Consider the following 16967-nt stretch of genomic DNA (forward strand, 5'->3'; position numbering starts at 1 on the left):
GGGAGAGCGGAGGGACACTGAATCACGCCTGCCCTTCCACCAGCAGTTTAAGCCAACCTAAGGCAGCCCAGCCCTCGCCTTGCCCCCAGCTGCGCATTCCTGTGGCCTCCCTAGTTCTAGCATGACATGGATGCAGTCAGAGCAAGGAGCTGATCCAGCAGAAAATTAATTCAGCAAAACCAAATACATAAATGGTTAAAACAGATTACTTTTTATAAACAGAATCAGCTTCCTGACCTGGGTGTGGATGCAAGAGTTAGTACCAATGCTGGAGAGGTGTGGGCTCGTGCAGCTGAAGGTCCAGGCTGGGGTGGGATGAGAACAAAAGACCATCTTTCTTAGGAGGAGCCTAGTTTTAGATCAGCCTAATTTGGTCTAGAAACCACACCCTCAGCAAGAGAGAAATTTAGGCAAATACCTGCCTGGTTAAGAGCAGGTTAGTGCTGCTCCTCAGGAAGTACAGAAGATGCTAGAGAGTTTGATCTTAATCAGGCATCCAGCATGCAACTGTTTAGGTACTGGTGTTTTCAGGAGTGGGAAGGCAATTGCAGGGGTGGTATTTGAGCACCCCACTAAAACTGGTGAGTTCAGTGAGTACTCTTGTGTTACCTAAGGCAGATACAGCCACCACCTCTCTCCCCCCCACTCTCCTCTCAGATCCTGAGCCATACCTAAACACATGCCAGGACTGAGCGAGGAGTTTAATGCTGGTTCCACCACTATTTCAATAGCTCTGTGAATCATTTTGATGTAATGCCTCAGTTTCCCTGTTATTAAGAAGTGCACATGCATGCATATGAGTACATCAAATCACTCACCATGTTTCCCATGCAGCTTTTATGACTAGTTACCTGCCTTTCACGCAAGGATTTTAAACATAAAGAGCTAAGAGAAGTGCTGAATAGTAATTTCCACAACAGATGCAGGACCTGGTGCTGGATATTACTGGGTATCACTCATCTGACAACATCAGATGGACAATCTGTCAAAAAAACAATGCTGACCTCCTTTCTCCCCACCCCTCTTTTTCCTCCTTTGCCTAAGGAACGAATATTAATGTCAGCATAAACTTGGTGTGTGTATATATGGTTACTGAAAGTACCTCGGGCTGGACTCAGTGACCCAGATAAACGCTTCTGCCCTACCTTCCCCTTGCTTTCCACGTAAGATTTGGGAAGCAGGATTTGTTATCTGAGATTATTTACTGTTGCAGTAGACATTTCCCGGGACTAATCAGGATGGGGGCTCCATTACAGTGGATGCTACACCAACTGAATTTAAATAAATAAATTCACTGCTTTAAAAAGTTGACAGTCCATCTCAGGTCAGTGTTCCCCAAAGGTGCAGGAGGGGAAGGCGATGGGGCAGGGCAGTGTCATGACATGAACCACTTGTGTGTGCAGGTTGATGGTCCCACTCCAGGCTGGTTTTATGACTCTTGTATGATAACACCATCCCCTCCCCCCTTCGATTTCTAATGCTTCTCCACGAACTCTTCCCCACTGCCAGTTGGAAAAAGTGACCTGGGGCTCTGTGCACGCAGCCAGACACGGCCACACACGTGAACATATAATCATGACATTTTCAGTAAGTCGGTGCTGTCGGTTTTGTCCTGGACAGCCTCTCCCCATCTGCACTTCTCTGGAAAAAAAGGGTGGAAGGGAAGAGAAAAGCATGCCTGTGGTTGCATGTTTGTGCAGACAGACGATACACTTGCATCTATAAACTCTCTGGGAGTTTGGGGCCCTTCCTGAGACGTAAACCACCCTCCCTCCTGGGGTGTCTTCTCCTTAATTAAGTTAATTTAAGCACTCGGGACCGGCTCACCCTCTTCGCCAAGCCAGCAGCCTCCACAAACATCCTGAAAAGCAACCTGATCAGATGTTCCTCCTCCAGGCAGTTACAGGGATTTTCTCTCCCAGGCGGTTTGGAGCGGGCGAGCGAGAGCGCCTGGGTTTTCCAGCCTGCTCCTCCCACCAGACACAACCTCCCGCTGCCTCCCCGCCGAGCGCTGCACACACGGCTCCGCCGCGGCGTGCGGGACGCGGGCACAGCGCTCCGCTCCCGCTGCCGCCGCCGGGGGAAGCGCCTCGGGCCGCCGCCGCCGCTCCGTCCACGGGCCGGGGCCGCTCCGCAGCCCCCGCCGGCGGGCCATGAGCGGGCTGTGGCACCTCCGCGGGGGCTGCCGGCCGCCGCAGTGAGCGCGGGGGGCCGCGCCGTCCCTCCGCGCCGCGCATGCTGGTGGGGCGCGTCCCGCGGCGGGGCAGCCCCGCGCCCCCCGCGCCGCCCCTCCGCAGCCGCCGCCGCCGCCGCGCCGCGATGCCGGCGGCGGGACGCGGGCAGCCCGCCTCCTGGCTCCTGGTGCTGGGCGCCGCCGCCCCCGCCCTCTGGCTGCGCTGCGTCCTCGCCGACTTCACGGTGGACAACGAGGTGCACTCCAGCTTCATCCACCGGCGGCTGCGCGGCCCCGAGCGCCGCGAGATGCAGCGGGAGATCCTCTCCATCCTCGGCCTGCCGCACCGCCCGCGGCCCCACCTCCACGGCAAGCACAACTCGGCCCCCATGTTCATGCTGGACCTCTACAATGCCATGTCCGTGGAGGAGGGGGCGGCGGGGGCCGCCGCGGAGGAGGGCGAGGGCTTCTCCTACCCCTACAAGCCCATCTTCAGCACGCAGGGGCCGCCCTTGGCCAGCCTGCAGGACAGCAACTTCCTCACCGAAGCTGACATGGTCATGAGCTTCGTCAACTTGGGTGAGTGCGGAACCCGGGATGTGCGGGCGGGGGGCGGGAGCCGTGCCGGGGGGAGGCTGGAGCGGGGTCCCGGCCGTCAGCGGGGGGGGCCGGGGCTGGCGGCGCAGGTGGCCCCGGTTGAACCCCCGGGGAGCCGGGTCTGCGCCGGGAGGGTGGCAGCGCACCTGGGCGAGCGAGGGCAGAGAGCGGCCCTGGGGGAGGTGGCCGCTTAGCAGGGGAACACGGCATCAAGGCGGAGAGGGCTCCGACCCTCCGTCGCGGAACTGGGACCGCTCCAACCGCACCCTGACGCTCTGGGCTTGCGCCGCCCGCTCCCTTCGATAAGCACCCGCTGCTCCTCCCGAGTTTGGGATTTGCAGGTAGGAGTTGGACAGAACGATCAGCGGCTCTGTTCCGCATCCCGCATCCCCAAGAAAGTCCTGCCGGGCAGGACCGCGGGTCCCGGTGCCAGGCTGGCGCCCGTGCGGGATGCAGAGCCCTCGGGGCTGCTTAGACGGATGGTTCCCTGCGGCATCCCCTCCGCCGAAGGGGCCGAGCTGCTCGCACATGTTTTCCTAATGGCTCGAGAGGGATTCCGCAGTAAATCCTCATTTACTCCTGCAGCTTTTTCTGTTGACCCCGGTTTATGCGGCTAACTCGCCTCTTTTCACAAGCACATGTGGATGGGTTTATGCAAATGATACAAAAGTTGGCATGCTTTGTATGCGGCTCGCTAGGCCCCTCTAATTGGATGCCACGGCCCAATCTGATTTCTATTTGCTTGCTGTAGATTGCACACCCGTGTGGAGCGACTTGGCCGGATCTGAGCAGAACGCTGTTGGGATGAGCGTGCTATTTTAAATATATAATTACAGACCCTGGTTCACTCTACCCCGTTTTTAGACCTCGGCATCTGCAGCACCGAAACCACCGCACGTACAGCTCGGGTGCCTGCAAATCCGAGACAGAATCCAAATAGCCAAAACAAGATCGACTCAGACCTTGTCCCAAACAAAGGGACACGCAAAGAGAGAGAGGAGCCCACCTCTGGCACGTAACCCACTAGGGATTACAGACAGCCCTGTCACCAGTAAATCCATTAACACCTTTGTGGATGTCCCTGCTCTGGACACTTCCGCTGTCCGGAACTTCAGAGGCAACAAAGATTAAATCGCCACCTAAATCACCACCTCTCTAATCCCGGCGCTTTAACTAACTGAAGAAGATCAGTAGCTGTAAAGGCTCCGTGACACGCGTTAATAATTGTTAGACACGGTAGCCATCCCGGCGCGGTCCCTGCATGACAGGGAGACACGGGACGCTGTGGGGGATCGCTGCTTTGCATGAGCTGCGTCTCCTTATTAACCACCATAAGCTCCACGGTAGGGAGCTCCGAATTAGGTCTGGCCTGGGGGCTGCGCTCCTGGAGCGTGCTGGTGCTCTCCAGTTGGAATTACAGTGTTTGTCTAATCACCGCTGGTACTTAAGCTGATCAGCAGTGATATATTTAAAATCAAATATTTGAGCGGCCAGGGGTACCCATGGTGGTCAAATATTTGACTTTGGAGATAAGTGTGATCTTGCTAACACTGTTATCCATGATTCGTGCATCCTACACCGCGTACAACTGGCGTGAGAGTCCCCAGCAGAAGACAAAGGGTGTAGAAATAACGACGGCAAAACTCACACCCCTGTTTCCATTTTGGTAGGAAGGAGAGAACCTGCGTGAGACGTGTGAGTACCTAGTGGAAGGGGGTTTAGTTCTAGGAAAGCGCTCGGGTGTAGTTATTTACCGCGTATCCTCCACTGGTGTAACTACAGCCCTTCTGCCCCATGCTTGCTACGTAAGGAATTGTCACCTCTGTGGCATATGGACATTTTACATAAAAGGAATCAATGCTCGGGTCCCCCCGTGCCGCTGAATATGAACGAGTGGAATTGATCTCTATAAATAGATAAATACTGCAGTTTGGATGTGCCTGTTTGGAAGCGAGAGCTCCTTGCAGAGCAGGCTGCACCCCTGCAAACTGTACCTTGCAGTAATCCACCTCCCAGCGCGATGATGGGCGGGCATAGATTCATTTGCTTTGACCTTCTGGGTTTGCAGTTGGCTTAGAAAGCCGAAATCCTTGTGGTTCTGTGATTCTGTAAAGCCTTTGCTCTGCTAAACCCTTACCTGCTGCTTCACGGGGCGGGCTGTCAATGTGGGCAGGCAGAGCATGGGGAAACCTGATGGCTGTAAGGAGGACAGGTGGAATTGTTACCAGCAAGGCACCTTTCCGAGGTTTATCTGCGCTGTTTTGTTCCCTTGTCAACTACTGTGCATGCCAGGACGAGTTTAAAAAGGACACAGGTCTATAATGGCTTTCTTCATCGCCGTGCACACCTTTCATCCCATTATAGTCATCGGTCTTTCATCTTTATAGGACAAAGACAGGCTTGTTTATGGACGTTTTAATGAATTAGACCAGCCACTCGCTCCCGTATATAGTCAAACACAACACCTGCTTTCAAACATACAGTTTTCTATGACGTTCAGGGAAAATTAGAAGATCTATTGTAGAACTGATGGGGTTTTTTTGGAGACCTTCTACAATGATCCCTTTTAAAGTGGGGCTGAATCGCCAAATGCAGGCTGTAGTAAAGTGTGCCCTAGTTTGGTAAGAGATACTCTGTGAGCATTGCATTTCACAGGTAGGCTTTTATTACTATGCCCGAGCCGAGCCATCACAATGAGGAAGTGTCACAGCATAATAAAGCTTCATCTTAGAGTGGAGGAAGTAAAAGTGAGCAAAGAGAGAATACTTTTAAATTCCAGTAAGTTAAGCATGTTACTCCAGGCTTCCAAATGCTAATCCACAAAGACACTTTTTTATTTTGCTTTATCCACAATCTTCATCTATCTGTCTGTACAACTTGAGAGGGGAAAAAGCAACTTTGGGATAAAAAAAAAATTACATTCCAAGATTTACCAGGCTGGTAGAAACCCACGAGTTGGACTTGATCCTTATGGGTCCCTTCCAACTCAGGATATTCTGTGATTCAAGGATTCTATGAAACCCACCAACAAGCCCCCTCTCCCTTCTCTACCCCTCCCCCCCAATTGATTTCTATGGAGATGCTGCGTATATTTATTCCAGAGAATTTATGCTGGGTATTGGTAGGGAGGAACCAGAAAACAGGTGCTCTGTTTCGGGGTTTATTTTGCAGGGAGTTTTGTGCTAGGCGTGTAATGTTACTGTAAAGTCTTGACAATTAATTAGATTTGGATTTATAGGCAGTTAATTCACAGGCTGCATTTTGTCTGAGCTTACACCTGTGTTAGGACGGGTGGGGAATGGATTTGTGTCAAGAACGAAGCTACATGTAAATTAAAAAGAAAAATTAGCCACAGTGGTCTGACTAAGTTAGTTAATTACCGGCTAATTTTACAAAATTTATTACTGTCATTTCAGTATTTGGAATTTTGCTTCAGATCCAAGATCAGTTTACAAACTGATCCGTTCGAGGAGCTGAAAAAATGCAAAGCCTTTCTTGCAGAAGTTTCGTTTCAAGGTTATAAACAGCAACTGGGGAGTAAACATCCTCTGGGTGACATGGACCCTCTCTTCTAAAAATAATTGCCTTGTCCTTATGTGGGTAATCCTGCCTTGGTAAACAGACTTGCTCAGAAGAGTTCCTAAAATGTCGGCACAAGTGATACGCAATTTGCTAATTTGTCCCGCGGTCGATTAGAAAATGAACAACATTGTTTAATCCTGGCAAAAAATAAAGGGGGGGTGTGTGTGGAATTAGTCATTCTTGGAAGGAGCACGTGAAAGTGGCTTTTGTTAATGTAAATCAAGAAGCTGAAGAGCCCCCAAGTTTCCTTTTATTTCATACCATCTGGCTGTCCTTTTTGTTGACAAGTGTTTGGCATGAGGAACCATCCCTTTGCCCTTTAATAACAGGCTTTAACACTGTAGGGTATTAGAAAAAGATTCTATAACAGTTAAAAAATTTCCTTCGGGGAATACTTTATAAAGCGAGCGCGGGCTGCAGGCATTCGCAGCTGTAACCTGGCTTGTGTTAAAGTTTGGAAGGGGCTGCCTTGCATTCCAGCTCACGACAGGCCTTCGCTGGTGTACAGCCAAAGGTTAATATAGATGTCACACAGTTTTTCTTTGGAGAGCCTCAGATATAAGAGTACGCGTACAGCTGTGTTTTTAGTAACCCTTTCATAATCACTTCTTTTAAACCTCATTTTCCTGCTTGTATAAATCAAAGATTTTTTTTTTTTTTCCAAGGATATTTGACCTGGATTTGAACTTATTTGATCTTCACATATTTCCCAGTTGAAACAAAGCAGATTAAATGTTAGCCCTGGGTGCCTGGCCACGATCACATGGTTCATCCATACATTACGCCAAGCCCCTGTCTTGGCTTTTCCTTTTTTTTTCCCCCTTATTTTTCTCCTCCACTTAGCGCATTTACAGGCTCCCAGGCCCAAGCAGGTACATCCCATAATTGCTGGGGACAGTGCGGATACATGGGGTACAGTGGACCAAGGCAGAAAGCTTGCAGCAAGCTGATGGTATGAAGTGCACCAACCACACAGCGAGTGACCGGCGGGTGTCCTGCAAGTGTACGGACCTGTTCTAGAGAGAAATTAGCTCGTTTCCTAATTTTCAGGTGCAAAGTGACAGAGCAGAGCAGGAATGATGGACAGAGCAGAGAACAGAGCAGCCGAGGACAGACATCCTCATGCAAGGAGGAAGGATGCAGAAACCATCCTGATTGCATTTATCCCCACGGGGTCTTTCCCCTGTTCCCAAGTGGGCTGTCCTGGCATGGGGGGTGGGGGGGCAAACTCCCTGTTGGGAGCCATGGTTTAAATCCCAACACGCAACGGCTTGTGAAGTACTTTGAAGGAGATGAGCCTTGACGGCCAGTTCCTGCGCTGCCTGTAGCAGGAGCTGGTCCTGCTCCCACCCCAGCCTGCCTTGCCACCGGTTTGGCTTGTGTGTGTGTGCACACATCCCCTGTTGTTCCTCTTGCATGAGCCTGTGCTACAGTTTTGCCTCTAAATAAGCTTAAACCACTTTTTCTTTTCTTTCCTTTTTTTTGTTTTTGGCGGTGGAGGGGAGGAGAGATGCGTGAGAGACGGTTACAGGAGTGGCTGGAAACATTAATTAAAACCAAGATTATAAGTATTAAAGCCTACTCGGGGCTGTTGACAGGCTCCTTTTAAATGGGACACTGCAGTGTTTTAGTTTAATACATTCTGGCAGTGTCACCGGGGTTAAGGCTAATACCGGGATGTGTGGATCCTGTCATGTTATTGTCAGGAGGAATGCAGGGATTAGGGTTAAAAGTGGCGGTGGGCGAGCACTGCAGCTGTGTACACTTATTATAAAAGATTTAAGTCCCACTGGTAAAATCAATATATTAAATTGCAAGAGCCTCTGTTTTTAATTAGTTTAAATCAAATATACCGTTCATGCCATTATGGCTTCTATCCTCGGTCCGAGTGAGGAAATGCTAATATTTACATGGAAATTGTTAATTTGTGGTCAAAATGATAACACATTTAGCTTTACGCATCACAATTGTTCTAACTTGATGAATGCCAGCGAGAAGTTGCCATGATGGATGAAGTCATCTGTGGGACGAGACTACCTGTTAATCCACAGTGCTAAGAGACTGCGATACACCTGGTTAATTACATATATTTTATATTGAGGTAAATAAAATCTGCTGTGTGCCTACACTATGTGTTTCTGCTCTGAAGAGAAGGAACTTCTAGAAGAAACATGGGTGGTGTTGGAGTTGGTTTTGGGATGAGGATGCAGCCGTTGAAGCGAGCAGGACTGCTCGCCAGGACTCATCACCTGGACAAAGCTCTGTGCCCGGTGTGTTTGGAAAACGGAAACCCGAGAGAAGAGTCCCTGTCTGGGTCTTCATTGGTGCAAATGGTCAGATTTCTACTGAAGCTGGCCCTGTGGTCTCATTTATATGCCTGTACGTCCAAAGTAATTCCCATAAACTCCCTCTTGACTTAGACTAGCACAAGTGAGAGCAGAGCCAGCCAAAGAAATGCCCCCGTGTTGAAGTAATGAGCAGGCAGTAGTTCCTGCTAGAGCTTCAAACAGCTTTTTCTCCTAATCTTGAAACTGTTTTTGAGGGAGGCTTCCTTCGCTGAAAATAATCAAAACATGAGCTAGCTCCTATTAGTCACTGCTTATCATTATTAGCGCAGTCCGTGTTGTTGAACCACAGCTGAATTCCCATCTTTGCAACAAACGTAATTTAACAAATAATGTTTGACAAAAAATGCAAAACTGATATTTCTTAACACAAGACATATTTCATATGGAGAAATGTCAGTGATGAAAGATTCCTGGTATCAAAGTATCTGAATCACAGTACAAATAAACAGCGTGCTGCAAAGGCTGCGGGGCCAAATTCCACGCTGGAGTAATTCCACTGAAGTTGGTGGAGTTGTGCCAGGAGATAAACTCGCCATCTAGATACTTTTTTTTTGGTGTACATGTGAAAACCAGAAGTGTTTTAAGGATTTTGTCGGTAAGCATCTTTGTTGAGGAAAAGGGTGCAGGTGCCGAAGTGTGAAGCAACGCTAATTCAGGTACGGCTTTCGGCAATCCCTGTTTTGCTGATGGAAGCACCGGAGCTTGCCGAGACCCCCTGTGCTTGGGTATGCTGTACATGTTGTGCAGCTCCATTCTTCGGACATAAATTCACCTGCTTACAGCAGGTAATGTAAGAGAATCTGCCTGCCAGCTCCTAGGTGCAAGCCCCACCATTCTGTGAAGCATTTGCATCGTCTGTGTCTTGGAGTCAGGGAGAATCCTTTAGTGATCCAGATTGAGTGGATTGAATTAATGGTAAACTTCTAGACTACAAGTCTTAGTGTAATTGCTTTATTGTTTTGGAACCAAGATGCTTACAATCCGGTTCCTGTGCAAACATGTTGAACGTGTGTTAATGTGTTTCAAAACCAGACCCTCAATGCAAAATTCTGCTTTTCATTAATTGACATCAGTAGCATGGTACAGCATTTCAAAGCACTGGCCAAATATAAACTGTGTTTCTAATTTCCTTACTTTCCTGTGTTTGGAATGCCAATGTTAATTTGTTCCCATGGAAGAGTGAGAGCTGCCAACCACAGTTTTATATAAATGGCTTTACAGCACAGGGCTGCCAGCATTAAACGATACTTAGGAATTTTCATGACATTTTGTATTTAATGCTCGTGTGCAGATGTGTGGGAGAAAGGGAGAGAGATACATGGGATGTTGAGCAGCACGGGCACTGATGATCAGGGCAAATCTTGGAAGAAATTTATCCTTTGTCAGTGTTTCTTCTAAGTTCAGATTTTTAATTATCAGATATTCCATCGCATATCCCTTCAGCCCAGGAAAAACCCTGTTTCGCAGGGAGTTTTGTTGCTAGCTATCCAAACAGTTCCGTGGTGTCTCTCCCCCTCTTCCACCTCCCACAATTTTAGTTATTTATTAATAGATGAGCAGAAGGAGTTTTGTTTATGTTGCCATTCTGATCATTATGAAACGGGCTGTAAGAATGTGATATTACTCAGCGTGAGAAAATGCAAAAGTAGGAAAAGCCTCCACAACTAAGGAATAGGAGGATTAACTGTTTCCATCAAAACTGCCAGCAGATATTTTTTTCTTTAAAAGAATAGGAGCAGCCAGCTAAAATACTTTGCTTTCTCAAAGAAATTCAGGCGTAATCGTAGTTTCCTTAGTGCTGTGCCCTGTCTTTGTATGTGAAACAAGTGCAAGGCTCGCTTCGACCAGGTTCATTTTAACCTGATGCTGGTAAAACCAACGTCTGCTGATGTATTTCTCCTTTTATTCTGGGAGGATTTTCAAACCCCAAATTGTTCATGTTTCAGTAGATTCCCGTGAAGGAGTGCTAGCTAGGTTTTCTCTCCTGGTTTCCCCCTTTTATTGGAGCAGGTGCAGTGCCTGCCATCCGCGCCAGCCCCGCGCTGTACCAACAAACAAAGTGGTGTTTTGGTTCACTGGATTTAAAAGTCTCCTGAGAGTAAAGAAATGAAAGAGAAAGAATTTAGAAAGTGCCTCATGAAGGAAAGGCACTTCAAGTAATGTGCTTTGTCACTCAAGTCTTCCCGTAAATTACCTTAAACTATTTCTAAACTGTTTGGAAAGTTTTATCCGTAGGGGATTGAGTTTCAGTTGCATCTCGGAGGTCCCACGCTATTCTTCATCATCTTCGTCTTAACTGCGGTAGCTTCTGAGTTAAGGCTCCTTTGTTGTCAGGTTGAATTAAATTTTACAGGAGTTAAAAAAAAAGAATAGTTTTCCCCCCGTTTAAAGTAGAAGAATTGTGAATTTTCAGGTTTTCACTGTTTCTGATTCCGCCTCATTTAAAAGATACTGCGAGTAGCCATCCGAGTTTAAACAAGATTATGGTGTAATTAGACAGACAAACTCGTAATTACTGAAGGACTAAACCACCACCACTGACCCTTTCAGGTTCATTTTGACAGTGTTTATCCAGTGTATCTGGAAAGGCTTACGATTAAAGTGCCTGAAGGGTGGGGATGAGATGTTTCAGCGTGCAGTCAGTGCTGTCGGGTCCACCTGGCCTGGGAAACTATGTGGGCTTTGTAGCAGAGAAAAGCCTTTAACTTAGATCTTCGTGGCAAGCTCTTAAAAGCTACCTTCCTTTTAAAAACAAACCAAGAAACTGCCAAAACCCATGCAAAAAATCCCCCATACAAAGCTAGAAAAAGGAGGAGAGGGAAGACACAGCTTCCCTTGAATAACCAGTAAACCAGCCAGTACTGCCTCTGGCTCTTTGTGACAAGGGAACGTCATTGCGCCGATGGGGCCGATGACCTTGCAGCACATCATTTTTTACAGTTTCAGCTGTTGTGGGACAACCACCTTTCAAATGAGGAAAAAAAAGTTTCCTCTCATTAGGCTGCAGCCCCCCACGGAGCGATGCTGGTGGGAGTTACAGCTCCGTAGGAACGCACCGATGTCACCGGCCGAGAGCCTCAGCTGGAGCATCCTGGCATGAGGCCACGCCGGCGGTGAAGTCACCACAGCTGACACCCTCTGAGGAGCTGGCATGGTGCCTGCACCAAGTTTTGGGGGAGCTGTAAATCAGGTTGAGCTTTGAATCTGTTTTTAGAGCTGCTGGGCTGAGTCCAGCCTTGAGCCACCTCATGGCGTTGGCATCGGTGGGGCTGCCTCGGTCCTCTGCCTGTACCCATTGTTCTTCCCGCAGTGCAGCGGCAGTAAAACTTTTAAAAGAGACCAGAAGAACCCTGGGAGAACTACTAAAGGAAAATGCTCATAAAGTCATACAGCATCGGTAGTTGGGAGCTGTAATTCCAGTGGGGAGAGCCGGCTCTTGCCGAGGAAGGAGCAGGGCTGGATGCATTTGGCTGCCTAGGTACCTGAACCCGTGTCCTTTGGCACCCCAGGGGAAAGCCAGGTCATGTTTATCAGTTGAGTGGAAGATTAAAAATTACCATCATTAAGAAATCCCATGTCTTAAAATTTAGTAATGGTCAAATACTTTTGTGTCAGTGTTTGAACAACAATTTACATCAGCCAAGTTATCCACAGTGCCACGAACGATGGCCATTTGCTAACAGGGCTCTCTAAAAGCTGCTCCTCCCCCGGGTCTCAGGGCTGAAACTTAATTGCTTCTATCACTAAAAATATTCTGAACATTTTAATCTTGCTACTTTTATTTGTTTATGACTGTGCAGTAATTACAATCCCACAGGGACTTTTTAGATGTTAATAAAGAGTACTGCACATCACTTTGCCTGAAGCTTGTGTGGCTCTATAAACATCATGCTGAGTTTAAGTTCCCCTTTCTGACCATATCCTTAAAAAAATCCAGCGTTTGTTAAGAGAAAGAAGTGGATTTTTTTCCCCTCTTTCTTTTCAACAGAAAGAAATAGGAGAGGGAAAAAAAAAAGTAAGAAGAAGAAGGAACTTTACCCTGGCAATCTGCTGGCTACGTAAAGCAGTAAATGTTCAGCTGAGACAGGGAAAAACCAGAACTGCTGGAGATCGGTTGTTTCCTTTTGGAGGAAACAATAAATGTGCCCACTTGTATTTTAACAACATTACTACCGGGCCCCCTAATTACACAAATATACTTGTGCTCAACTGCAGCAGGGAAGAGCCGAAAAAGAGTCATTCAGCTCCAAGAGAGGCCTTTGAGTAACCACTCTGCTAAATCCTGGCCCAAGCAAGAAGATGAAGATGTTTCAGCAAAAAGCAATGAATCCTTTGTCCCTGGGGACAGGTGACAAGGAGCACCTGAGTACACGGGGTGTAAAACTGCTCCTCGGGGTGTAAAACTGCTCCTCCGTGTGAATGCAACTTCCCCCTCTGAGCCCAGCAGCTGGGTGTGATCGAGTCATAATATATTAGGCTTTTATATATATATATATGGATATCCACAGGTATCTCTGACATTACTCTGTGTTAAAACCTGATGCAGGGAATGCAGAAATACATGGAAAACCCCAGAACAACAAGGAGCCATGTTCAAGCAGACCCCGAATACTTTTTTGGAGAACAGTAGCTGTCAGTGTCCTTAATCCACAACTGTGAGAGCTGTCTCACTGAAAGCCCTACGGCGTGGGGGGAAAAGCCTTGCGTGTCCAACACCCTGGACATCTCCTGCCCACATTGCCAGTTGTAGCCCCAACAATTGAGAGCAGGGACTGGTGGGTGAACGACTGAGCTGGGGAGGAGAGATCTGTGCTCTTCAGGATGCTCTCATAAATGCCACACTCTCATCTTTTTGCTATTTTTAAGAGCTTGCACGTGACAGGGCATGCACCGTGTTCCCTTCATTCATCCCAAGCCGACGCCAGGGTGTGTTACAGCAGATGAGATTTCCACCCTGAATGGCTGTTGCAAAATTGTGCATGAAGACGCATAAAACCCAAAACAAACCCAAAAATGCCGTCGTTAGGGGCTGACTCAGGAGCCCTGGATGTCCCAGCCCCAGTGAGAGGCTGGGTTTCAGGAACCCAGCCCTGCGATCCACGTGCTGAGCAGGGTGCTGCCCCTGGCTCCAAGGGCCTTGTCTGGTACCAGAAAAAATAATTAATTCCTCCTGTATAATAGGGATCGTGGGTGGGAATTAAACTGAAAACAAATCTCCTCATTTTTGGATGCTGCGACGCCTGGGATCCAGGCCGCCAGCATTTAAAGTGTGACAGGGACACGTCTTCTCTGGATACATGCATGGCTACGTGTGTATATATGTATATATCATATGTGTGTGTGTGTGCCTTCCTGAGGACAGTTCTGAATAGTCTAAACTTTCTGTCACTCTTAGATGGGCATTTTATACCTACTGACAGAAATACATCATCAATTTACAGAACTTTCACATTCACAGCTCTCAGGCCTATATCCCAAATTATTAGAAGAATAAACAGTCCTCTGTCAGCATCTCCATAAAAATAAACGTGCAGCATGGCAGACTTCCCTAGAAAGCAGAATGATAGTATGCATGAGCTACAACTCCCACCATGGGCAGACAGTAGCTCCCGCTCCCATTCCCTGCTCTCAAATCCCAGGAACTCTGCTCAGTGCCCCCTGCCCTGAGCTCAGCTCTCCTGGAAGCACAGAGGAAAGATGATGCTCCTGAAGCCAAATGTGAAATGGGCTACAAAGTCCCACCTCATGAGGAAGCAGTAATTGAGGTCTCTAATCATTATTTTCAAAAATATTTCCTCCCATCCCTCTGAACACCATATTTCTATCTGATATTCCTGGTTTATAAACTGTTGGTATCACCACACCACACACATAGAACACACGCAGGAGGTATCACCGCGAGGATGCTTGAGGTGATCCTGCTCTGGCAGGGGGTTGGACTAGCTGATCTCCAGAGGTCCCTTCCAACCCTGATCTTTCTGTGATTCAGTGCAGGACAAGGGCTCTGCTCTTCCAGGGATTTCCCCTCCAGGGCAGACAGACCTTTTCCCCCAGGACTTTGTTGCCCCTGAATCTCCCAGAACTTTCTGGGCCAAGAATGAGGCAGATGTTTAGTATTGCACAGACAAGCTCGAAAGGTCTAGCTGGCCACAGTCTCAGGGCACAGCTTGGAGCGTTACACACATTGTATATACATTCCAAGCTGAGTTTTGCTGATTGCAATCAATCTTATCCGCCGACCACATGTCTGATACTGCCTGGTTATTTTGTAATGTCCCACAAACGACTTTCCCAGCAAAACCAGAACCTGGAGCTCCAGCAAAGAACCTCAGCAAGCCACATGGTCCCAAACCTGGGGAACTGGTTCCTGAATGGTTTCCCTTTTTCCCAGGAAAGCACAAAAGAGGCTCCATTCCCTGTGCTTTCGACTCCTGCTGGGTCCCTCCCAGAGAGCCGGCGCAGCTGCACACCCACACTGGGAAATTTGGGGCGGGGGATGCTGGCGCTGGTGCGGCGATCCAATATTAAAGGAGAATTGATTAGATTTATGGTATTTATTTGGGCAGTAGGTGAGAGGCAGCGAAATGCAAAGGAAATGGATAAGCCATAAGAGCCTGGTGTGTCATTACTTCTCTGCTCGCGTTCCTTGGCACGGTGGGTGCGGAGACGGGCACATTCCTCTGACATAAACAAGGCATTTGAAGAATCCATCAGCTGGACTTTCAAGCATTGCCAGTAGATGCACAATATATACACGTGCTTTAAAAAGACTTTTATTTTGAACTCGAGATGTGAATCTGTGGTATTAAGGAAAGCAGAACAATCCTTTATTTAGCTGCACCTGCACCTTAATGCCTAATGAGTTTAGTCTGATGGAATCCAGACCTCAGGAAGGATTATAAATTCTCATTTGATTTCATTTACTTCTGAAATACCTTAAACCAGCTGTACCAGTCCAGAATCCAGCCCGCCTCTCTCTATCAGTTTTGCAACTGTTGTTGAATCTTTTCCTCTATTGAGTAACTTTCTGCTGTATAATAATCCGCCGATAGAAACAAGGAGCAGAAGGCAACTCAAAAAAGAATTGTGTAGTAGGAGATAATTAGCAGCATGTAAGCTTGAAAAACATCAGTTTGTGAGCACAACTTTCATAAAGTAAGGTTGGGAACAAACTGAAGCTGAGTGGGTAGGCGATACCGTCCCTTACCGGCCCAGTCTCAGCACATTGTTTGTCCTTCCCTGGGCTGTTTGTGCCTGGTTTCCATAAGCACATCCAAGGTGCTGGGGCAGCGACCTTCCCAAAATCACTGGCTCAGTCTGTTTGCTACAAACAGGATTGAATTTATCAAATACAGGTGTTCAAAGCCCCTTAGTTTGCCCCGGTGTGGTTACTGGAATACAAGGGCATAATTTGATGCTGTCGCACTTCTGCGTGACCACATCATTGCATCGAAGGGAAACTTTCTTGCCTTCCCCTGATCTGAAATTTTGTCCAAGCTTGGAAGCTTTTGAGAACAACCTGGATCAGTTGTTTCCTTCTTTTTATTTATAGTTTGCATTTCATCCTTCTTTGTGCTCTGCAGCCTCCTGCCCCCGAGACACCCATCCCCCTGCTTCCTCCTCTAGACCAGCACTAAGTTTCAGTGCTGTGGCTGCCACCTCAGTCTCCACCATCCCACCCTTCATCTGCAATTCCTCTCCCTCCTCCCCACACTGTCACTATCTCCTCAGATGCATTGGCAAAACTTGTGACTGGGAGTCACACCTATTGCAGGCTTCACCACCTCACCACATACCCCTCACCGATTTCACACCCAGGCAAGCAGCCTTGCTGTTCCCTCAATTAGAAAAAGAGCAAGTAAGCAGTGCAATGTATCAGTCATCTCTCCTCAAAGAGGGGGAAAAGCATTCCTGCATCTTCACATACCTCCCTGAGCTGCATCCAGAGGATTTAGGGTGCAGGGGATGTGTCAGCGGCATGTCTCTGGGTTACTCTGTGCTGTGCATTACCATGCAGACAGGGGAAGGAAAGCAGCAGTGGTGAATAGCATCTGCCTGTCATTTGGCTCTCAGCTCAGTTCGGCTGCAGGGGTGTTTCTAGAGGAAGGTGCAGAGAAGAGCTGAGGTCGCTTTTGGGAGCTGTCGGAGTGCCCACCTCAGGACTGCTGCCCAGGTCCATCCCCATCTCTCAGACAGACAAGCAGCCCTGAGCTGTCGGTACAGGCTACCTGGGTAAAGCCCGGCCTCGGATAACCCTACTCCTGGTT

At 48.2% G+C, this 16967-nt stretch overlaps 1 protein-coding gene across 1 annotated transcript in view; it reads left to right on the forward strand.

Annotated features, from left to right (window-relative positions):
• Positions 1–2235: 2235 nt before the first annotated feature.
• The window catches only part of BMP7 (bone morphogenetic protein 7), a gene marked incomplete at its 5' end in the record, with an annotated part of 40632 nt that continues 25900 nt past the window's right edge, over positions 2236–16967 (forward strand). Inside the window, one exon of the mRNA XM_084271451.1 lies at positions 2236–2752. Within this exon, the coding sequence (XP_084127577.1) occupies positions 2236–2752 (517 nt within the window). The remainder of the gene's footprint in view (positions 2753–16967) is intronic.

The sequence above is a fragment of the Gallinula chloropus genome (assembly GCF_964237585.1).
Source record: "Gallinula chloropus genome assembly, chromosome: 16".
NCBI lineage: Eukaryota > Metazoa > Chordata > Aves > Gruiformes > Rallidae > Gallinula > Gallinula chloropus.